Source organism: Pelophylax lessonae (genome assembly GCF_965119305.1).
Source record: "Pelophylax lessonae genome assembly, chromosome: 13".
NCBI classification, from domain to species: Eukaryota; Metazoa; Chordata; class Amphibia; order Anura; family Ranidae; genus Pelophylax; species Pelophylax lessonae.
The window spans coordinates 131,049,222-131,073,908 of record NC_138780.1 but is presented as its reverse complement, the minus strand read 5'-3'; the positions used below and the strand labels follow the sequence as shown (position 1 = coordinate 131,073,908).

Below are 24,687 nucleotides of genomic sequence, written 5' to 3'. Positions count from 1 at the left end.
TGCCATAAAGCCCCGACTGGTGGAGGGCTGCAGTGATGGTTGACTTTCTACAACTTTCTCCCATCTCCTGACTGCATCTCTGGAGCTCAGCCACAGTGATCTTTGGGTTCTTCTTTACCTCTCTCACCAAGGCTCTTCTCCCCCGATAGCTCAGTTTGGCCAGACGGCCAGCTCTAGGAAGGGTTCTGGTCGTCCCAAACGTCTTCCATTTGAGGATTATGGAGGCCACTGTGCTCTTAGGAACCTTAAGTGCAGCAGAAATCTTTTTGTAACCTTGGCCAGATCTGTGCCTTGCCACAATTCTGTCTCTGAGCTCTTCAGGCAGTTCCTTTGACCTCATGATTCTCATTTGCTCTGACATGCATTGTGATCTGGAAGGTCTTATATAGACAGGTGTGTGGCTTTCCTAATCAAGTCCAATCAGTATAATCAAACACAGCTGGACTCAAATGAAGGTGTAGAACCATCTCAAGGATGATCAGAAGAAATGGAAAGCACCCGAGTTAAATATATGAGTGTCACAGCAAAGGGTCTGAATACTTAGGACCATGTGATATTTCTTGTTGCATCTTTCCCAAAAAGACTCCTGGCTGTATTAGATCAAAAGGGGGCTTCTACTAAATACTGAGCAAAGGGTCTGAATACTTATGACCATGTGATATTTCAGTTTTTCTTTTTTTAATAAATCTGCAACAATGTCAACAATTCTGTGTTTTTCTGTCAGTATGGGGTGCTATGTGTACATTCATGAGGAAGAAGAATGAGCTTAAATGATTTTTGCAAATGGCTGCAATATAACAAAGAGTGAAAAATTTAAGGGGGTCTGAATACTTTCCGTACCCACTGTAAAATGGTCTTCCAACAGTCTTGAAGGAGTTCCCAGAGATGCTTCGCACTTGTTGGCCCTTTTGCCTTCACTCTGCGGTCCAGCTCACCCCAAACCATCTCAATTGGGTTCAGGTCTGGTGACTGTGTAGGCCAGGTCATCTGGCGCAGCAACCCATCACTCTCCTTCTTGGTCAAATAGCCCTTACACAGCCTGGAGGTGTGTTTGGGGTCATTGTCCTGTTGAAAAATAGATGGTCCCACTAAACGCAAACCGGATGGAATAGCATGCCGCTGCAAGATGCTGTGGTAGCCACGCTGGTTCAGTATGCCTTCAATTTTCAATAAATCCCCCAACAGTGTCACCAGCAAAGCACCCCCACACCATCACACCTCCTCCTCCATGCTTCACGGTGGGAACCAGGCATGTAGAGTCCATCTGTTCACCTTTTCTGCGTTGCACAAAGACATGGTGGTTGGAACCAAAGATCTCAAATTTGGACTCATCAGACCAAAGCATAGATTTCCACTGGTCTAATGTCCATTCCTTGTGTCCTTTAGCCCAAACAAGTCTCTTCTGCCACTCGTTTTCCTGTACTTAGCTGCATTTTTCTTGCTATAATACAAATTCTAATCAGGGCCATCTTTATTCTTGATTTGACCCTGGGCAAAAATTTTCTTGGGCCCTCTTGAATCCACTTAACTATTTGGGGGCTCAAGGGGCAGCTGCTTTGGGCCCCACAACAATGACTAGACCTAGGGCAGCTGCCCCTTTTGCCCTGTGTTAAAGACAGCTCCGATTCTAACAGTCTATTCAGTAGGACTATCAGCTGTGTATCCACCTGACTTCTGCACAACACAACTGATGGTCCCAACCCCATTTAGAAGGCAAGAAATCACACTTATTAAACCTGACAGGGTAACACACCTGTGAAGTGAAAACCATTTCAAGTGACTACCTCTTGAAGTGTGACTCTACAATTTTCATAGTCATGAAAATAAAGAAAACTCTTTGAATGAGAAGGTGGGTCCAAACTTTTGGTCGTACTGTATATGGACTTAAGCAGATGAGGTTATGTCTAAGCTATGATGCAAGCATTGGTTTGGGAGTACATTCACCTTTGTTTTATACCATTTAACAAAACATGTTTTGAGGACAATGCACTAGGCCCACACGCCTTCTTTGTTTCCTATACTTAGTCATATCGGACTTACCCAGCGAGGAGCACATTATCCACATGCAGTAATATGTCAAGATAGGAGTTTGACACCACGTTGAGATCGCACAGTGCAAGAGTAAATATAGGAATATAATAAAATATAGGAATCTTCTGCCTCGATCCTGCGTAGAAGTCTTTGCAGAAGCTTGAGAGGACGGAAGGCGTAAATCAGATGATACAGACCCCACAGGGCAACCAGCGAGCCTGTGGCGTCTGCCAGAGAATCCCATGTCCGTACCACAAACCTCTGCACCTGTTGAGCCGAGATGCCAACAGATCCACCTCGGGGATGCCCCACCGGAGACACAACTGATGAAACACCTCCGGATGAAGAGACCACTCCTCTTGGTCCAACGCCTGAGTTTATCCGCCTGCCAGTTTTCTACTTGGGGAATGTGTACAGCGGAAAGAGCTGGAACAAACAAACATTCTGCCCACCTGAGAATGCTGCCCACCTCCAGAGCCACCAGGACACTTTTCGTGCCCCATTGGTGATTGACATAAGCCACGGCTGTGGCATTGTCTGATTGAATGTGCACTAGACATCCTTGGAGATGATCCGTCCAATGTTCCAGGCAGTCGGATATTAAAATCGGTAGTCTGGACTCTTCCAGGGTTTAGAGCATCTGAGCAGAATTTCTGTCGGGTACGCCTCCCCACCCCAGCAGGCTGGCATCCGTGGTGACCACCGTCCAATACAAGGGGAGGAAGGATTTGCCCTGCCGGAGCGCCAGCACACAAAGCCACCAGATCAGGGACCCTTTTGCACCCCAGCTCATGTCCCATTTGATAAGAATCTCCCTTGCAGGGACCTCCTATGGAACTGTGAAAAGGGGACTGCCTCGAAGGTAGACACCATCAGATCCAGTGTTCGCATGCAAGTCTGGAGGAATGACCATCTGCTGGACAGCAGGAGGCGAATTGCAGCCTGTAAGACCGAAGGGTAACGCCACAAACTGATAATGCTCCTCTCCCACGGCAAAGCGGAGGAAGCGCTAATGAACTAAACATATTGAAATGTGAAGGTAAGTGTCCTTTAATGTCGAAGGAGGCAAATAAATCCCCCTGATGCAGGGAAGCCACCACCAGACTTCATTCTGAACTTCTGCACCTTGAGGTCTATGATTAAACACACCTTGCCTTCCTTTCTGGGGACTGTAAACAGGTTTGAGTAAAACCCCTGAAAATGTTCCAAAGTCTGAACCGGGACAATAAAACCTTGAAGTAAAAGAGAGCCTGTAAGCGGATCGGGAACAGTCGCACATTGGAAGGAAAGACCCTTTCTGGAGGTAAAGAACGACACTCGATTGTGTAGCTGGACTGTATGACTGTGGACCCACTTGTCTTGTACAGAGCCCCAATCAATCCTCAGCAGAGAGGGAGAGGAACCCACCAGACTCACCACCCCCACAGAAACCAGGTACTGCAGGCACCAGGAGAATCTGCACTGCACATACGACGATCAGAAAAAGGATCAAGGAGTCCACACCAGGGGATGAGGAGGGGCTCCCATTGCCCCAATTGCCACCCATAGGGCTCCACTGTCATGGCCACTGCTGTTTTCTATGGCAAACTAACGCAAAATGGCCACCAGACCACACAAACACGTCCGCCTTGCATTGCAGCACAAAGGCTACAAGAAAATGGCAGCACCAGGAGGGATCTCTAGGCTTCAGGACAGGCACAGGTACAACACCCCCCACACAGCCTTTTGCCTGGCCGGCGGCAGCAATACACATACACACCCACACCCCCCCCCCCCCCCGAAAATAAACAATACACCCTCAAAGAGGACCTGGCCCTCTAAAAAGGCAGCCTGCAAAAACCTTGCTGCCAAAAGAAGCATCCGCAGATGCCAACACATCCATTTTATAAAGCTATGTCAAAGTGTGCACAGACGACCAGGTGGCCCCCTTGCAAACCTGCATCACTGACGCCCGATGACGGAAGGCCCAGGAGGCACTGAGCACCTCAGAGTGCGCCTTAACAGGGAAAGGAGGAACCTGACCCTTGATGGAAAAGGCCTTAATCACGGTCTGTCTGATCCATCTGGAAAGGTCACAGAGGAAGCGGACAAGCCTTTCCAAGGCCCATCCGTGAGCACAAACCATGAGTCTGAGTTTCTAAAAGACTGTAGCTGCCAGGTACACCCAAACTGCCCGAACCACATCCAGGGAATGCAAGGCAATTTCCCTAGGATGTTTTGGCCTGGGACACAGGGAAGGCAACACAATGTCTTCATTCAAATGGAACTCAGAGACAACCTTTGGAAGGAACGATGGACAAGGTCAAAGAACCACCTCATCTGTGAACCAAGTAGGGTGAACGACAAGACAACGCCGCCAGACCCGACACCCTACACGCAGAAGTAATTGCCACCCAAAAAAGGCCACCTTCTTGGACAACATAAGCAGGGGAACCTCCCTAAGACATTCAAAAGGAGGTTCCAGGAGGATTGACAATACCAAAATGAGGTCCCAAGTCGGCAATGGAGGTGCACTGTTGGAGCCAAGTGTCCAACTCCCTGGATAAAGGTACGCACCAAGGAATGGGTGGCCAATGATCGTTAAAAGACCACCGCTAAGGCCGAAACCTGTCCCTTGATAGTACTCAAGGCCAGGCGCTGCGCAACACCCAGTTGGAGGAAGGTCAAAATCCGAGCCACCGAAAAAGAGCAAGGATAAATCCAAAGAGACCCACACCGCGCAATGCAAGTCTTCCACGTACCATGGTAGATCTTCCTAGAAGTAGATTTCCTAGCCTTTAACAGCATTGGAATCACTGATTCAGACAATCCCCTATCCTACAGCACCTGGCGTTCCAACAGCCAAGCCGTCAACGCCAGCGACTGTAAGGCAGGATGGAAGATTGGCCCTTGGGACAGCAGATCCTCCCTAAGAAGCTTTCAAGAAACGTCGGCAACCAGCCGCACCAGATCGGTGTACAAGGCCAGCACCACTAAGATGACTGGAATCTCTTCTGCATCGATCCTGCGTAGAGGTCTTGGCGGAAGAGAGAAGAGAAGGTGAAAATAGAATTTTTGAAAGAACTTACCGTAAAATTCTTTTCTCCGAGTCCTCTCACAGTCGCCGCCGACTCATACAATCTGCATGTCTGGGTATTGGCCTTCTCCACAGGAGTAAGCTAGGCAGAAGATTGTTCGAATATTCACAAAAACTTTGTATAGACACACCTACAGGGGGCTGTCCCTCTGGTCAATACCCCCAGCTAGCCTCATTCCCAATTCAGTTTGGTAGCAAGCAGTATAGAGATCCATGAACCCCAGAAGAGGGGTGGGGAGGGCGGCGACTGTCAGAGGACTCAGAGAAAATAATTTTACGGTAAGTTCTTACAAAAATTCTATTTTCTCTTACGTCCTCTGACAGTCGCCGCCCACTCATACACTCTGCACGTCTGGGACGTCCCAAAGCAGTGTAGATGTGAGGGGTGGGAAAACATAACCGTCGAGAAAGGTAACGCAGCACCCAGGTCAGAGAAAATAACCTTTTCTGAAGCAGAAAGGTAAACACTGGGCAACAAGAAAGCTCAACAGGAGCGACAACCCAGGAAAACAAAATAAAAAAGGGAAAACCCCAACAGGAGGAGACAGGCCAAAACTACCCTCTCTCTCCTAAGGCACTGCCGCACTCAAAACTTTACGGCCAAAAGAGGCATCCGCTGATGCCAAGACATCAAGTTTGTAAAATCCCGTAAAGGTATGCACGGACGTCCAGGTCGCCGCTTTGCACACCTGAGTCACCGACGCCTGATGGCTGAAGGCCCAAGACGCACTAATCACTCTGGTAGAGTGCGCTGTGACAGGGAAAGGTGTAACCTTATCCCTGATTGAATAGGCCTGCACAATAGTCTGCCTGATCCATTTTGAAATGGTTGCCGCAGACGCACCCTTCCGAGGTCCCTCAGGAAGGACAAAAAGACAATTCGACTTTCTGAAGGATTCAGTAGACGACAGGTAAACACTGATCGCCCGGACCACATCCAAGGAATGCAAGGCAAACTCCTTAGGATGCTTGGGCTTCGCACACAGCGAAGGTAAAGACAATGTCCTCGTTGAGATGGAAGTCTGAAACCACCTTCGGAAGAAAGGACTGAGGAGGTCGCAAGACCACTTTATCCCTATGAACAGCCAGATAGGGGGAGCGGCAAGACAGGGCCGCCAACTCCGACACTCTGCGAGCAGATGTGATCGCCACCAGAAAGGAAACTTTGTGACAGCACCGGCAGAGGAATCTCCCGGTTGTTCTCAAAGGGAGAATGTTGCAAAACGGACAGAACCAAATTCAGGTCCCAAGGGTGCCTTCCTAGAGGGAGCCAGATGACGCACACCTTGAATGAAGGTGCGTGTCAAGTAATTAGACGCCAAGGGGAGCAGAAAGAATGGCCAGCGCAGACCACTGGCCCTTAATAGTGGTCAGCACAAGACGCTGCTCCACACCAGTTTGCAGGAAAGCCAACACTCTCCCCACCGAAAAGGAGCGTGGATAGAACCACTGCAGCTCGCACCAGGCGAAATAAGCCTTCCAGGTACGATAATAAATCTTACCCGAGGAGGCCTTCCTGGTCTTGAGCAAGGTAGGAATGACCGCCGATGAGAGACCTGTCTCTCAAGACCTGGCTTTCAACAGCCACGCCGTCAAAGCCAGCGACTAAAGCAGGATGGAAGATCGGCCCTTGAGACAGAAGATCGTCTCTTAGCGGGAGTCGCCAGGGAGGGTCGACGACCAGTTGCATTATGTCCGCGTACCAAGACCGACGCGGCCAGTCTGGGGCCACCAGAATCACCAACCTCGGTTCCAAGACCAACCTGTGAAGGAATCTGGACAACAACTCAATCGGGGGAAAGGCATAAATCAGCTGATACTGATGCCAAGGCACCACCAAGGCATCCGAGGGTCGTGCGTTCATGCCACGAACCTTCCCACCTTGTTGTTGAGACGCAAACAGATCCACGTCCGGGGATCCCCACCACGCACACAGCATCTGAAACACCTCCGGGTGGAGGGACCATTCCCCTTAATCCAGGGTCTGGAGACTCAGATAGTCCGCCTGCCAGTTCTCCACACCTGGAATGTGAACAGCCGAAATTGCCAGGACCTGCATCTCGGCCCAGTACAGAATCTCGGCCACTTCCTTGGCCGCCCGGGCACTCCTGGTGCCCCCTTGGTGATTGATGTAAGCCACCGCAGTTGCGTTGTCCGTCTGTACACGCACTGGGCAGCCACGAAGTCGATCCGACCAACGGAGCAAACAGAGCCTGATTGCCCAAAGTTTCAAGACATCGGCAGGGAGGATTCCCCCTCCGACCAAATGCCCTGGGTAGACAACTTGCCCAAAACTCGACAGGCTGGCGTCCGTGGTGACCACAGTCCATAGCAATGGACGAAAGGACTTGCCTTCCTTCAGAGCTGGAGACTGGAGCCACCACAGGAGATCTGATCTGACTTGGGGGCTCAAATAAATCCTCCTTCCCTAAGAGTGAGGATGTCTGTCCCACCAGACCAGAATCTCCGCTTGAAGAGATCGTGTGAAACTGCAAATGGGATCGCCTCGAAAGCCGACACCATCAAGCCCAGGGACCGCATGCAGGTCCGAAGCGAGGAAAACTCGTTGTCCCTGAGGGACCTGACCTCGTCCTCCGGAAGAAAGACCTTCGCCTGGGCGGAGTCCAAAATCATCCCCAGGTAAGGGAGGCGAACAGAAGAGGACAAAGTCGACTTCTGAAAATTGATGGTCCACCCTAACTCCTGGAGCGTCTGAACAGTGATCGACAGATCGCGCAACAGAGTGACACTGGAGCTCGACCTTAATAGGAGATCGTCCAGGTAACCGAGGATGGCAATCCCCTGTACCCATAACAAGGCTAGAACAGGAGCCAACACTTTGGTAAAAACCCTTGGAGCCGAAGCGAGGCCGAAAGGCAACGCCACGAACTGATAGTGTTCCTCCGCTATTGCGAATCGGAGGTACCTCTGATGACCCTCGTAAATAGGGATGTGTAGATACGCATCCTTGAGGTCGATGGAAGCCAGGAAATCCCCTGGACTCAGGGATGCCACCACCGACCGGAGGGACTCCATTCGGAACTTCTGAACACGCACAAAGCGGTTTAGAAAGTCCAGAATCGGACGCACCTTGCCCTCCTTTCTGGGCACTGTGAACAGATTCGAGTAAAAACCCCCAAACCTGTCCCGCTGTGGAACCGGGACAACCACCCCTTGCGCAAGGAGATCCTGAACCGGCCGATGGAGATCTCGGAAACGATCGGGCGTTAAATGAAGATTTGAGGGAAAGAATCTGTCTGCGGGGCGAGATCGAAACTCGATCTTGTATCCTGAACGAATAAGTTCTTGAACCCACCTGTTCTGAATCTTGGACAGCCAAGGCTCGGGAAAACGCAAACGTCCCCCCACCCCTGAAACGGGTGAGGGCGCCCATTAAGGACGAGGCGGACTGAGCCGCTGTGACAGTGTGGGCGGCTTTTGTCTTGCCCGCCCAAGGCTTCTTCTGGCCACAAGGGGCCTTGAAGGATTTACCTTTGTCTTGTGCCTTGAAGGCATGAAAGGACCCCTGGTTAGGTTTAAAGGAGGGACCCCGCTTGCCGCGAAATGATTTTCCCCTGGGCACCTGGGGCAACAGAGTGCTCTTGCCCCCAGTGATCCCTTTGACTAGTTCATCCAGAGAGTCCCCAAAAAGACGACTCCCCGCATAAGGGATGTCAGACACTGTCTTCTTCGAAGACTGGTCGGCCGACCAGCTTTTTAACCAAACAATGCGACGAATTGCAACTGCTGAAAGTCGTGCGACTAAAGGGGCCTCATCTAAGGTCGCGTCACACACACAGGTAAAAAACAGCCTGGCCCATTTGATCCACCATCTCCAGAGCAGGAGAGGCGGAGTCAGCAATTAAGAGTGCGCTTAATCGCCCTGGCCCACTCCACAACAACCTGAGAGACCATTACTGAAGCGAACACGGGTTTCAGCAAGGAACCCGCTACAAGATAGATGTGGCGGGAAAGTGTTTCCACCCGCCTATCCGCCAGGTCTTTAAACACCGGAGAATCTTCTGCGGGCATTAAAGTGGCCTTATTTAACCTGGACACAATGTGGTCCACCTTAGGAGCCGCAGTCCAGCGAGAAACCACCGGATCCGCAAAGGGATAACGGTACTGAAATCTCTTTGGCACCACAAAATTATGTTTTATACGGCGCCATTGATCATTCACGGTTTCGTGAAACTCCTGACCCAAGGAAAAACCTGACCCGATTTTGGGCTTTGCGGGTCCCAAAGGAAGACCGCTTACCCGACAGGTGGGGCTCATCATCCAAATTTAAAGTGTCTTTCACAGAGCTAATAAGCGCGGACACCGCAGCGCGATCCCATGCTGGTCCTGAGGAATCCTCCTCCTCCACATCCGACTGAGAGGACTGAGACTCCTCAGGGGGTACACTGTCCGTGGCAACCAAATCTGGCTCTGAATCAGCCCGGTCAGACATTAACAAATCAACTTTTGACGCTAAAGTCGCAAGTGCAGCAGTAAGTGAGACTATAGCAGAGGATGCAGGAGTACCTGAACCCTCCACCAGATCTGGGGGGAATTTGCCATCCTGGGACTCCATAGTAACAATCTCAATTTAAATTACGCTGACCCTTCAAAATCGGCGATTCCCGCGGTCCCCATCGCAAATGGAGAGCAAGTCCTGTGCTACAGGAAACTGCAAAAAATGAATGCTAGCGGGAATGCAGGCCAGGAAATAGAGTAAAAGCCCCCCACAGTGCGCTATACTTGCCCCACGCTGCAGAACGATCTGAAGAGAAGAAAGAGGAAGTGACCTCACACCCCTAGAGGCAAAAACAGCCCTGAGCCACAAAAAAATTGTTGCCAATACAAGTCTATGGGAAAAGCTCTGGGAAAATGGCCGCTGTCCACACAAGAACAATTTGCCCACACTAAGGATGGTGCCCAATCGGCGCCAAAAGCATAGTAGAAAATGACTGCTGCCCTCACTATGAGGCCAAACAGCCTGCCCACACCTAAAATGGCGGCCGCGCGGTTTTGCGCCAAAAGCGGCCCCCACACACCATGTACAGTTGCCCAAATAGTTGCACAAGCACCTCAGGCACATAGGAGACCCCCAAAACCCCCCATACAGCGGTGGAACCGCCGCAGATTGTATGAGTGGGCGGCGACTGTCAGAGGACGCAAGAGAAAATCAGACGATACTGACCCCATGGGCCCACCAGCATGTCTGTTGCATCAGCCAGAGGATCCCGTGATCGTGCCACAAACCTCTGCACCTTCCTGTTGAGTCGATAGGCCAAAAGGTCTACCTCGGGAAAGCCCCGCCGGAGACAAACGATGAAACGGCTTCGGATGAAGTATCATTCCCCCTGGTCCAACGCCTGAGGTAATCAGCCTACCAGGTATCCAACCCTGGAAAATGTGAGCTGGAACAAGCGTTCTGCCCATCATAGAATGCCGGCTACCCCTCTCCTTAGGTCCCACGCTTACCAGAATCAAACACCCCTGCAGGGGTAGACCTCGGTTCGATATTGGGGTTTGCTCCCTCACATCGGCAATCTGGTTCCTATTGATTTCCGGTATCACCCAGTCTCCTCAATCGCACTCCAACTCAATACAAAAAGTGGCTTACAGCATCGGTGTCCCCATCAATTGGAAAATAGCCAGAACCATCCCGGGGTTATCTGGCTATTTTCCAATTGATGGTGACACCGATGCTGTAAGCCACTTTTTGTATTGAGTTGGAGTGCGATTGAGGAGACTGGGTGATACCGGAAATCAATAGGAACCAGATTGCCGATGTGAGGGAGCGATCCCCAATATCGAACCGAGGTCTACCCCTGCAGGGGTGTTTGATTCTGGTAAGCGTGGGACGTAAGGAGAGGGGGAGCAACCTTATTCTTCGCCCACTCACGGCACTCTGGGTCACTGCAAAAAAAAGAGCACCTTAATGTCTTTTATGAACTTTGTATAAGAATTTTGGACACTTTTTTTCACTAATTTGAGGTTGCACTTTTTTTATTGACTATTGATTTCTGAATTCTTTATACATATTCATATGGACTTTGCAAGTTACATTGAAACCGTGCATTTCATTATGGACCTATAAATGTTTTTTTAACCTTTTGATAGGATCACGTATTTATTATTATATAGTATTTTATTGGACACTAATTGTTATATCACAGTGTTTTGTACTTTCTATTGAATTTTCATTTTTATTTAGTATATGATATAGAACTTTAGTGTTCATTGGAGTTACAGTATACACAATTATTAATTTGTCTGCAGGTGACCACACCTGTTATATAAAGCACTTTCTGCACTTTTTATTTGATGCAGCATACCATTTAATTCTTGGCACGTTGCACTTTTTTCACAGAAGCATATACTTATAGTTATTTCGTATTGTTGGTATACACTAACAGGACTTCACCTGTTATATACAGCACTCTCTGCACTTTTTTTGAGACAGTACACCACTTAATTCTTGGCACGTTGCACTTTCTTTACAAAAAAAAAAAAAAAAAAAAAAATATATATATATATATATATATATATATATATATATATATATATATATATATATATATATATATATATATATATATATATATCCATTTCGCATTGTTATACACTGTAAAGGAGTTCTTTTTATTATATTTTTTTTCAACTGCACCATCACTTTGCCTCACAAAAATCAACCCTTTACACCATAATTGATATTGATCAAATCATTATTAGACAATCTACCTCATCTCTCCAATACATACATTCAATACATCTTTTTGGGCTGTATTTTTAAGTGGGCTGCAGCCAAGCTCTGTTTTATAGTTTTTATCCTAAGCGCGGATTCTTTGGTTTTTATCTAAATTATCGTCGGATCCGACCACGTTGAGGGTGGACCCGCAGAAGCCTGATCACCCACTCTCTAAGCCTAACACATAGCCCAAGGGAGACCCAAGGAGACACACCCCACCCCAGTACAACCAACCCGATGCCGGGGGTAGGGGGGTGAGTGAAGGTGAACCCCGGGAAGGACCGACCACCCCAGGGAGTACCCGCGCCCCACTCACTGTCCAAAAAGGAGGGAAGGGGCCATCTACTTACCGGTCCAGCGTGCGGGTAACACTCCCAAGACAGACCTTCTCACCACCGAAGTGAGGGGGCTGTAAGCCAGGGTAACATTGACGCTGACTATCGGCGCCCGGTCATATGTGTCCCCGCGAGACGTTTGACTCGCTGGCCGCAAGGTCCAGGATGGGGCCTGTCGTGGCCGACCCAGCGCGAAGCTCTGGTCTGCATGCGCTCGCTGGCCAGACTGGGGCGACCATTGGATTTTCATAAAATATCCAGCTCGTTGCCCAGTCCAGCAGTTAACTGTAGATTCTCACAGGAAAAATAGAAAAAAAATCTAAGAAGAAAAGGAAAAAAATGCCAGGACCAAAGATCCCAGAAAGGAACTAGGTCCTTACTCCTGACTAGGACTGAGTGCCTATAGCTGAGGGTGGGGAGTATACCCCCTGGGTCTGCCCATAGGCGTAGTCAATCTTTTTTTCTGCCTAGTGTACTACTCCTGTAGGGGGCAGTATAACCCAATGGTTAAGAATATTTGGAGCCGTGTCAGTCAATGAACAAAAGAGAAAAACTAGAGACTCACAAAGTGGGAGGGGGTTATACGTGTATGTTCTACGGGTGGCCCTAACAAAAGTTTTTGCCAGTGTCGAGTCACCTAAAGGTAGCAGCATTAAACCTTTAGTCTAAAAATACAAGTCCTGTGTGCTGTATGATTATGATGAAAAGCTTTCTAAAGGCATTGAGCTAAACACTATAAATGTTACAGGATTGTTAAAGTCATTTTTATTTCACTTGACATTACTTCCCTGTAATTAGCTTGGGCAATGTATGGTCCATTACAAAGTCTCTGATTCTGCACACAGTAGCACAGAATATTTAATTCTTTGAACAAAAAGGGTTTGAGGGTTTTTTCTAGCATATATGCAAAGCACCAATGAAGACAATTACGGGCAAACTCCATAATAATATGGTTGTACTGCAAGCACCATCTATTCCTGTTTAAATAATTGAGTGTAAACTGAGAATGTAATCAAATAAAAAATTACCTGTAATACTTTGGATCATCTCTGTCATCGTCATAATCTTCCAAAAATTCCTTCAACCTTTTGGCTTCTTTTGCCTATTATAGGCCAGGTAACAAAAGATTAGTTGCCATAAAACAAATTAAAAAGATTCAGGGTTAGACAACCTTTTAAAACCTACCATGTCCCTTCGTCTTTCCTCCTCCCTTTCTGCGTCCTTCTCATAATCTCTGGCTTTTTTCCGCTCTCTGATTTCCCAGTTTTTAAGACGCTGAAAAACAAAGGAAAAATTAGCAAAAAAAAACCCCCGCTTTAAAGCATTTATAAAGCCAACACTTTTTTTCTACCTAAATGCATTCCTTGCATTAAAGTAAAAATTGGATTTTTGTCTTACCGTAAAATCCTTTTCTCTGATGTTCATCGACGGACACAGCTCCAGAATCTTTTTGACCATTGGGACGTCCCAAGGCAGTGTCAAAAATGAGGGGTGGGGAAAAAATAAACAGCAGAAAAAAAATCCCAAAGGCTGAACCTAGCCAACCAGGCAACATTGAGCTCAACCAGCAACAATTGGAGCTCACCTGAAAAAACATACACCCTCAAAGAGGACTAGTCCTTTCAAACAGCTGCCTGCAAAACCCTGCGGCCAAAAGCAGCATCCGCAGATGACAGCACATCTACTTCGTAAAATTTTGTGAAAGCGTGCATAGAGGACCAGGTGGCCGCCTTGCAAACCTGCATCAGTGACGCCCGATCGCGGAAGGCCCAGGAGACACTAAGCGCCGCCTTAACAGGGAAAGGAGGAACCTGACCCTTGATTGAGCAGGCCTGCACTACCATCTGTCTGATCCATACGGAAATGGTCGCAGAAGACGCGGCCAACCCCTTGCGAGGATCATTCGTAAGTACAAAAAGTGAGTGATTTCCTAAATGACTCGGTTACCGCTACGTACACCCCGAACCACACCCAGAGAATGCAAGGCAATCTCCTTAGGATGCTTAGGACACAGGGAGGGCAACACAATGTCTCCGTTCAGATGGAAACCAAAGACAGGAGGGAATGACTGACAAGGGCAAAGCACCACTTTATCTCTGTGAACCAAAAAATAAGCTGAACAACAACAAGACAAGCAGGGCCGCTGATAGGGCAGTACAACCGGCCCTGTTGTACCGGGCCCGGCCCCATTAGCTCCACAAGGGGGCCCGGGCAGCAGTCCAGTTATTTCTCCATGATAAAAAAAAAAAAAAAAAAAAATAGGATTTCGCAAACACTTTTACTGGGGGTTACGTGGGGGGTATAAATACATTTTCCTGGGCCCCATTAAGCCAACAGAGGGGCCCAAGAGGTGACTGCAGTATAGGGACTTTTTTCCTATTTTCGGGCGCATGAGTACAAAGCGCTGTAGACCAGTGATGATTTGCTGCCATATAGTTCCGGCGAGCCGACTGCCACTGCCCACTGTGTTCCCTGGCGGAGGGATATTACATTGCTCTGCTAAGCTCCCGCCTCCCGTCCTCAGATGCTGAGACTAGTGTGAGTGAGGTGACGAGCGGCTCAGCAGGCGACAGAGGAGCAGGAGGACAACATGGCTGCATTGGACACAGTGAATGCAGAATAAAGTATTGAGTCCTCCTCACTGTGTCCTATGATCTTCAGCATGAAAATCACACAGGCTGCCTAGTCAGCACTTGCCCTGTGTCAGTGTGTCACATGACTTAAGTGCTGACTTTGTTAACTTATGGCTGTACTGAGTGTTACAGACTTCAACACAGTACAGCTATAATAAAGTCAGCACCCCCAGCAGCCAAGTGACACACTGATAGGGCATGTGCGTTTTTCATGCTGAAGATCATAAAACACAATGAGATGCTACTTTACACTTGCATTGGGGGGCAGTAAACGTGCAGCTGAGCTCTGCGTTTTTACTCCCCCGCCCCCCCAAACAATCCCCTTTAACTGCTTCCTGCTCAGCGATGTACAGGTGACAGAAGGGGGTCCCTCCAGCCAACGCCTTTACCGGGTTCTCCTAAGCGATGTGGGAGCCTGTTAAGGCGACCAGCAGCATTCGCTTGCTGGGACACAGTGAGAGGAACTGATGTTCCTCCCACTGTGTGACGTCAGAAAACAGAAGCGATGAGGATTTTATTATTTCTGGTTTCTGTCTCATGTAACCAAGCCATTACCGGCTTGAACAAGCATCTGATCAAACAATCCTGGTTTGATTGGATGCTTTGGAGGCCAGAGGAGAGATTTGGGGTCTAAGAGCCCAGACCTCTCCATAAAGAGGACCTGTCATGGCCCATGCTATCGCAAGGGATGTTGTTCATCCATTCTGATAGCAATAAAAGAGAAAAAAAGAAATGTAAAGATACAGTGTAAAAAAAAAAAAAGTTAAATAAAATATAAAACTTTGTTAAAGCTCCCGTTCCCCTGTGCTCATGCGCAATTGCGAACGCACACGTTAGTCCCACGCCTATATGTAAATGGTGACAAACCTGCATTTTGTTTTAAGGTGGGGCCAGGGGTGGGTCGAGGGTGGGGTTGAAGGGGGCCCCGTCAGGTAGGTTGTACAGGGCCCCATCATTTCTAAAAGCAGCCCTGAAGACCAGGCAGCCAGCTCAGACACTCTGTGCGCAGAAGTATGCGCCACCAAGAAGGCTACCTTCTGGGACAGTGTAAGCAGAGGAATCTTGCAAGTAGTTTCAAAAGGTGGTTTCTGAAGAACCGACAGTACCAAATTGAGATCTCATGGAGGCAACGGAGACGGCATAGGTGGAGGAAAGTGGCGAACCCCCTAAACAAAAGGTGTGAACCAAGGAATGCGTAGCCAAAAGGACATTGAAAGAAAAATCGCCAAGGCTGAAACCTGGCTCTTGATGGTACCCAAGGCCAGGTGCTGTTCCAAAACCTCTTGTGAGGCGGGTAATTCTTTTTTAAACCTAATGTAAACTGATATCTCCCCTACACATTTTTTTTTTACATATTTGCCATAATACAAAAAGTAATGCAAGTGGTCTCCAATAAATTCCTTCAGTTTTTACACAACCAGATTCTAAATATTTTGTTTTTAGTGTTTGTAGGTTAGTGTCATTGCTTCTAACGCAAGTTAAAGCAGAGTTGCAGTCCCCCAAGTCAAATTTTTTTTATTTTTTATTACCCTGCTGTAATTTGGTCCACTTTATCTGTAACATTCAGATAGTATCTATAGTATAGTCCTTTTAATTTAGGTTTAAAAAAATATCTGGATCTCAAAGCTGACATGGTCCACGTCCACTGTGGGCATCTGAAGCCCTGTTGATATCAATGTACAAATATTGTACTGGTGACCAGAGCATAAGAAACAAACTTTTCAGAGAAAGGAATACAATAAGACACATGGCCACTCCCTGAAACTAGAGGAAAAGCGGTTTAAAGCGGTTGTAAACCCTAAAAAAAAAAATAAAAAAAAAACCTGCAAGACAAAGGCATAATGAGCTAGTATGCATTGCATACTAGCCCATTATGTGTAACTTACCTTAGAACAAAGCCCCGACACGGACCCACGAACATCGCTGCGGGCGCTGCCATGATCCCTCGCCGTCTCTTCCGGGTTCGACGGTGATTGGCCGAAAGAGACGGCTCCGTCGCAATGATTGGCCGGAGCCACGATGACGTCACTCCCGCGCGGGAGTGATTTTCCGGCAAGCTCCCGGCAAACAAAATTGAAGGTCCCCCCCGGACCTTCAGAGCGCGAGCGGCTGCATGCACTGCAAATATCTCCTAAACCATGCCGGTTTAGGAGATATTATTTGTACCTACAGGTAAGCCTTATTATAGGCTTACCTGTGGGTAAAAGTGTCAAAAAGCGGGATACTACCGCTTTAACCTTAAAACACGTAGGGGGTTCTTTACTGTCAGAGCAGTGGGGATGACACACACACACACACACACACCATAGGTTGAACTGGATGGACTGGTGTCTTTTTTCGACCTCACTACGTAACTATACTATATCTATTTCTGGGATTCGGTGCTGCTGGCTACCCAGCATGCACCTCCCGATCTCGCGGTTGAACAAAAATGCAACAGCGCAGCACTCCTTGCTTCTGACACGTTGCAGGATTTCACACTAGGCGATTCGCAAGGACTCCTGGGATACAAGACGCTACTAACCCAGAAGCCATTGCAAAATGCCTAGTGACGTAAACGCCTAGTGACGTAATCGCCTAGGCGGCCACAGCCGGAAATGCTGGCGAAAAAAAGAATTAGCCATTTGTAAAGGCAATTGCAATCCAACTATATGTTGCAACAAAATAAAAAAATGGGTGGAACGCTGCTTTAAAAATAACCGAATTTTTGTAAAATCTTACCGTAAAATTCCTTTCTCCGAGTCCGACAGTCGCTGCCCATTCACACAGTCTTGTCCACAGAATTGGCCAGAAGGATTTTCCGTCCGACACAGCTGGGGACTGAAGCCAACACAACAGATCCATTCTGGTTTGGCGGCTCAGAGACACTCAGGTCCAAGGACTGAGGCAGTCTGTCCCACCTGGCCAGGATCTCCGCTTGGAGAGATCGCGTGTGAAACTGTGCAAATGGTATTGCCTCGAAGGCAGATACCATCAACCCCAGGGAGCGCATACAGGCCCTGAGTGACGAGGATTTGTTTTCCCTGAGGGACCTGACCTCGTTCTGTAGGGTCCGGAGCTTGTCCTCCGGTAAGAACACCTTTGCTTGAGCAGAGTCCAGAACCATTCCCAGATACGGGAGACGAACCGAAGGAGACAAGGTCGACTTCTGAACGTCGATTGTCCAACCGAACTCCTGAAGCGTCTGGACCGTAGTGGACAGATCGCGCAGCAGGCTCTGACAGGCACGCGATCTTAACAGGAGATCGTCCAGATATCCAGACCACAATGCCCTGTGCCCGCAACAGGCCCAGAACAGGCGCCAACACTTTGGTAAAGACCCTTGGAGCCGAAGCGAGACCGAAAGGTAATGCCACAGACTGGTAATGATCCTTCACGATAACAAATCGGAGGTACCTCTGATGACCCTCGAAAATGGGGATGTGTAGATACGCATCCTTTAGGCCTCCTATAGAGGCCAGGAACTCACCCGGATTCAGGGAGGCCACCACCGAGCGGAGTGATTCCATGCAGAATTTTCGAGCGCGTACGAAGCAGTTCAGCGCTTTTAAGTACAGAATCGGATGCACTTTGCCCTCCTTTCTGGGCACAGTGAACAGATTCGAATAAAAAACCTCAAAACCGGTCCCAATGAGGCACCGGGACAACAACTCCCTGGGCGAGCAGATGCTGCACCGCCTGATGTAGGTCCTGTAACCGCCCTGGGGTCAAATGAAGATTTGAGGGAAAGAATCTGTTCGCCGGCCGTGAAAGAAATTCGATCTTGTACCCTGAACAAATGATTTCCTGAACCCACCTGTCCGTGATTCGGAGCAGCCAAGGATGGAGGAAACCACGCAAACGTCCCCCCACCCCTGAAACGGGTGAGGGCGTCCCTTCAGGCAGAGGCGGACTGAGCCGCCGTCCCAGCCTGGCCGGATTTTTGTTTGCCGAACCAGGTTTTTTTTGGCCACCTTGGCCCTTGAAGGGTTTACCCTTGTTCTGCGCCCTGAAGGCACGAAAGGATCCTTGATTAGGTTTAAAGGAGGGGGCCCGCTTACCGCGGAAAAATTCCCCCTTAGAGTTCTGGGGCAGCAGTGTGCTCTTGCCCCCAGTGACTCCTTTAACCAATTCATCCAGGGATTCCCCAAAAAGGCGAGACCCCGTCAGCCACCGTCTTCCTGGATTTCTGGTCAGCCGACCAGCTCTTCAACCAGATTAAGCGACGGTTAATCACTGCAACAGTGGACAGCGCACTGCCAAAGGGGCCTCATTTAGAGCCGCATCGCACAAAAACATGACCCCCCCCCCGATAAATCTGATCCACCATCTCCACTGTAGTGGGAGGGGCAGAGTCAGCCACGAGGGTGCGTTTGAGCACCTTGGTCCAATCCGCCACAGCTTGAGCCACCATCACGGAGGAAAAAAATAGGCTTGAGCATGGAACCCGCCACCATATAGGAATGTCGGGCAAGAGATTCCAGCCTCCTATCAGTAGGGTCCCTAAACACCGGGGAGTCCTCGTGGGGACCAAGGTAGCCTTGTTCAATCTGGCCACCGTGTGATCCATTTGAGGAGGCACACACCAGCGCGCAGCCGTAGTGGCCGCAAAAGGGTAGAGAAGTTGAAACTTCTTAGGCACCACGAAGGTGTGTTTCAAGTTACGCCATAGCTCATTCACCTTATTGTGAAACTCTGCGGGGCAAGGAAAAACCTGCGCCGTCTTGCGGGTCCTGTGTGTACCGAAAGAGGACACAACGCCCGGAGGGGTGGGCTCATCCTCCAAATGTAGTGTTTCCTTTACTGCTAGGATCAACTCATCCATAGCTGCGCTTTCCTCGGGGGACCCGGTTGCGGGGGGGGGGGGGGGGGGGGGGGGGTTGGGAGTCATCCACCCCTGCCTCCCCCTCAGACTCTTGCGGGTCCTGAGAAGAGCGAGACCCCGAAAGGGCCACGCTACCTACAGCAACCATGTCACACTCAGAAGGAAATCCTAGGCCTTTTCCTAGCAGCACGTTCACATCAGCACATCCATTTTTGCCACCAAAGTTGCCACAACAGCTGCCAAATTAGTCTGGTTAGAGGATTCAGAGGACCCTGAATCCCCCACGAAAGCTGGAGGGAATTTGCTTTCCTGGGATTCCATAACAGAAATAAAGTTTTTAAAACTGGCCCTTTAAGAGCGCCGTAGACCCCGCAGCGCACCGCTATAGAGACTGTGGAACACAGGCCCCCCCCGCAGGGACAAAATTGACCAGGAAGATTGCACAAAATAGGACAGGAAAGGAACAGCAGGACAGAACCCCACAGTGTGTTACCAGCTCCTTCAGTCGGCTCTGTGAGAAAGGAGGAAGTGATGTCAACGCTGGAGGCTGAACTGAATGCTGCAGACCAAGGGAAAATGGATGCCCATTGAAACTAATGAGAGGCTTCGGCAAGATGGCCGCCGACACGTGCTCGGAACAATCGTTTGCCACACGCAAGATGGCGCCAAAATCACTACATAGCATGCTGCATAAACGCCCATAATGAAGCCAGACATGCTGCCCACACTTAAAATGGCGGACCGGCAGTTTTTAACCCAGCAGCGGTCGCCGCATGTGTCTGCACCTCCAAGCACCCTAAAGTGACCTCAGGAGAGGGACCCCCCAATCCCCCACACAGCGCTGCTGTGAGAATAAAAAACCCCCGCAGGGACCGGGAACAGGGAGCCCAAAACGCACAGACACAGGGGACACCACAGACACACAGGACTGCCGACCCCAGAGGCCCCACAAAGAATGTACTTACCAGTACCCGATGGCGTGGGGTGCCTATCAAGTGGGAAACCGCCCACCCTCAGATGGCAGGGGAGTGCTGCCAGCCAGAACCGTAGGACACTTGTAGTGCACAGACGAACCTATGCTGTGTCCAGTGAGGTAGCCACCTCACATGGCTGCATCCCTGATGGACAGGGATGGGTCGTTTGCGAGGCCAGGGCGAACACATAGCCTGCGAAACGCTCGATGGCGGGCTGGGATTCCATCTGACCCTCTGTCCTGGGGAACCAGGACGGTCAGTCCGATTCCCAGCTCCGCAAACGCCGTCTTCATCCGAAGATCCAACTAACTAGTGCTGATAAAATAACAGCTAGCAAAGTAAAGAAAAATGACATTTTCAGAAAATAAATCATAAAAGAAAAAAAGAGGAAGGCTGAGACTGTAGCCTCAGCACAGGGAAGCCTATCCACTCCTAAGCTAGGCAGAAGACAACCTGAGTTGGGATGGCTATTGCAGGGGGGTATTGGACTGGAAGGGCAGCCCCCATGGGTGTGACTATGTAGATAAATTGTTATTTTACAAGTCTTATGTCTAGAAACTCCTGGAGAGGAAGCAATACCCCATTAGTGAAGACTGTGTGAATGGGCGGCGACTGTCGGAGGACGTAAGAGAAATAGACTTTTTTCCCCAGAGTCATCCTTACCAAGGTGGATGAAGCATCGGTCCACTGCTGCATGCCCCCCCCGACCCCCAAACACTGAGTACAGAGTGAGCAAACCCCGATCTCTCAGTTCATAGGGCTCCCTGAGCAGAGAGCTGGTGGGCTGTGGATGGGATTGGAGCAGCCGGTTTAGGTTCTCAGTGATTCAGACAGGCTGAGCTTGGTACTGGTCCAAGCATGTGGGAGGATCCCAACTTCATTGGCGCGATCTTGCCCAAGCCTGGATTGACTCTGTGACGTCAGCTGAAAACCGGTCACAGGAGTGCAGAGCGAACTGCACTGTTGTGATCCACAGGAGAAGTACAGTCGAATGATCTTTGGCTGTACTTCTCCTTTAGAGAAATTCTGCTACAGAGTTACTTTAGTGGAGTAAAACTGTTTAGTTTACCTGTTAGGGTTACATTTTGGTTGTTACATTTGAGGTTTTGTTCAGCACTCATTTTGTCACATTTGAATCTCTGGCTGTTACGACAAGTAAAGTTCTGATACTTTTGGGTAATGCTAGAACTTTGTTTTAAGCCAAGACTCCTCACCATTTCCATTGACACACCACTATTATGGGCTGTCTCACTGGCCAATAGGAATATGCAGGAGGAAGTAAAGGGCAGACAAGTTTCAGAACCACCTGGAAATGCCTGAGATGCTTTAGGTGTGTGTAAGCACTATATGTCTTTATTATACAGGTGCATCTCAAAAAATTTGAATACCTAAAAGGTAATTTCAGTAATTCAAAAAGTGAAACTCATTAGATTCATTAGAGTGATATATTTCAAGCATTTCTTTTCATTTTGATGATTATGGCTTACAGGTAGCGAAAACCTAAAATTCATCATCTCAGAAAATTAGACTACATAAGACCAATAAAAAAAGATTTTTAAATATAGAAATGTTGGCCTACTGAAAAGTATAACCATGTACAGTATAGTATGCACTCAATACTTGGTCGAGGCTCCTTTTGCATGAATTGCTGCTTCAATGCGGCGTGGCATGGAGGCGATCAGCCTGTGGCACTACTGGGGTGTTATGGAAGCCCAGGTTGCTTTGATTGCATTGTTGGGTCCGGTGTCTCAAGGAAAATACTCTTTTCTATATCACTGTGTAATTAATCTATATAATATAAGAGTGTCACTTTTTAAATTACTAAATTTACCTTTTTGATATTCTACAATTTTTGAGATGCACCTGTACCTACCAGTTCATAAGAGGGTTTAGAATTTATAATGCTTACCTCGAGAAATCACTGCCCAACACTCTTGGTGAACTAAAAGGTCAGATTTTTAACTCCTGTCCTGTACACTCTCCCCTAATTACTCAAGACTTTTGCATGAAATTACCTCTTGATATGCAGCTTCCTTTTCACGCAACTTTCTTTCCAGTTTTCGACGTTCATAGGCTTCCTCTTCATCTTCTTCTCTGTCTCGCTTCTTCTCTTTATCTCTTTCTCTATCTCTATCTCGTTCTCTCTCTCGTTCACGCTCTCGTTCTCTCTCTCTTTCCCGGTCTCTGCTTTTCTCTCTTGGAAAAAAAAAAAGGGTTCTCACAATTGTAAATAGGAAGCAAAACCCAGATAAAACCGGTTTTCCTATAATCAGACATAACTGAACTGGGCAAGAATCCAGAATCAATTTCCCCACCACATTCAATCTGTATATTTAGACGGCATTAATTTATAGCCACGCACATTATCCAAGCTTATAAATAGGTGCGGTAAATTGCGAGAAAGTCATTAAATCATCCCCCAGATACTATTCCATTGGGAACCACCGAACACTGCAATTAGCAATATTTTATGCCCATACCTTGATCGGCTTCTGTCTTTACTGTGGTCTCTTGCTCGTTCTCTCTCTTTTTCACGATCTCGTTCTCTATCACGATCTCTGTCTCGTTCTCGGTCTTTATTTCTATCACGATCCCGTTCTCTCTCTCTTTCTTTCTCCTTCTCACGCTCTCGCTCGCGTTCTTTATCTCTTTCTCTTTCCCGTTCTCTCCTTTCTCGTTCCCGTTCTCGCTCTCTTTCACGTCTCTCTTTCTCAATTTCTATCCTCTCCTTTTCCTTTTTGCCCTTTTCTTCCTCAAGTTTCTATAAAAAGAGATAGAAAGTATTAATTCACTGGGAATGAAAGAAAGGGATCAAAAAGAAAAAAAAAAAAAAAAAAAAACAATCAAAATGTGTAGCAAAAAGAAAAAAGGCACAAGACTAGATTCCGTGCAAGAAGTAAATAGCTACAAGGAACAGCAATCTCCAACCATGATTTCTGTAAAGGGACTTGGGCTAAAATTAAAGCAGCACTTCATATTTGAGTAAAAAAAAAAAAACACTGAAGTGGTGTGCAAGCTAGTTGATGCAATATGAATGAAAAATGCCCAGCATTCAAGCATCTGCTTGTTTAAGTCTTCTATTATTAAAAAATATATATATATTTTAGGAATATTAGAATGGGTTCTACTAACCACTTGCCGACCCACTGCGGCAGGTCGACTCTGTTACACGAAAAACAGAAGCGATGTCCGCCGGGCACCCGCGACCGCTCCCCATGGAGAGGGAATGGCAGTCTGCCGATGTAAACACGGCAGACCACTGTTCTGTCAGTGATGTGTTCCTCCTATTTAGAAACACAGGTCTCTGTGTATATCCAGTAAGTAAATCCCCCACACAGTTAGAAAGCATCCCCTAGGCACACATTTAACCCCTTGACCGCCCCTGGTGTTAACCCCTTCCCTGCGCCACTGTCGGTGCAGAAACCGTGCATATTTTTAGCACCGTTTACTGTAGTAATGTCACTGGTTCCCTCAAAAGTGTTAGGTGTCCGATCTGTCTGCCGCAATGTCGCAGTCCCACTAAAAATCCATAAATCACCACCATTACTAGTAAAAATGACGTAAATTTTTCCCCTAGTTACTAGACGCGATAACATTTGCGCAAACCAATCAATATACACTTATTGGGATTCTTTTTTAACAAAAATATGTAGCAGAATACATATTGGCCAAAACTGATGAAAAAATTTGATTAAAAAAAAAAAAAAAATTAGGAATGTTTGCAGCAGAAAGTTAATTTTTTTTTTTCAAAATATCTGGGTACATCGCCACACGACCGCGCAATTTTCAGTTAAAGTAACGCAGTGCCGTATCGCAAAAATGGGCTGGTCATTAAGGTGGTAAAACCTTCCGGTCCTTAAGTGGTTAAAATAATTTCATCAGAATAGAGCTTACCTGCTGAAGCAGCTGCTTCTCTCACTGCAGCTGTCACTCTCCGATAACACTAACTGGTCTGGATTAAATTGTTTCCTATGGGTAAGTATGGTGGGTGCCATGGAAAAGTTAAAGCTACTTCTTCCACCAATAAGCTCAACTGCAATACAGCCACTGAAGCAAAGGAAATACTACATGCGTAAAAACATTTGAAGTGCTACC

The 24,687-nt window shown here is 48.0% G+C and overlaps 1 protein-coding gene across 1 annotated transcript in view; it reads right to left on the bottom strand.

Moving 5' to 3' along the window:
• RBM25 (RNA binding motif protein 25) overlaps positions 1 to 24,687 on the bottom strand; it is an 83,976-nt gene that overhangs the window by 25,753 nt on the left and 33,536 nt on the right. The window contains exons 9-12 of the mRNA XM_082275757.1: positions 23,073 to 23,353; positions 22,608 to 22,788; positions 13,367 to 13,456; positions 13,210 to 13,283 (exon numbers count right to left, since the gene is read on the bottom strand). Coding sequence (XP_082131883.1) covers positions 13,210 to 13,283; positions 13,367 to 13,456; positions 22,608 to 22,788; positions 23,073 to 23,353 — 626 coding nt within the window. The remainder of the gene's footprint in view (positions 1 to 13,209; positions 13,284 to 13,366; positions 13,457 to 22,607; positions 22,789 to 23,072; positions 23,354 to 24,687) is intronic.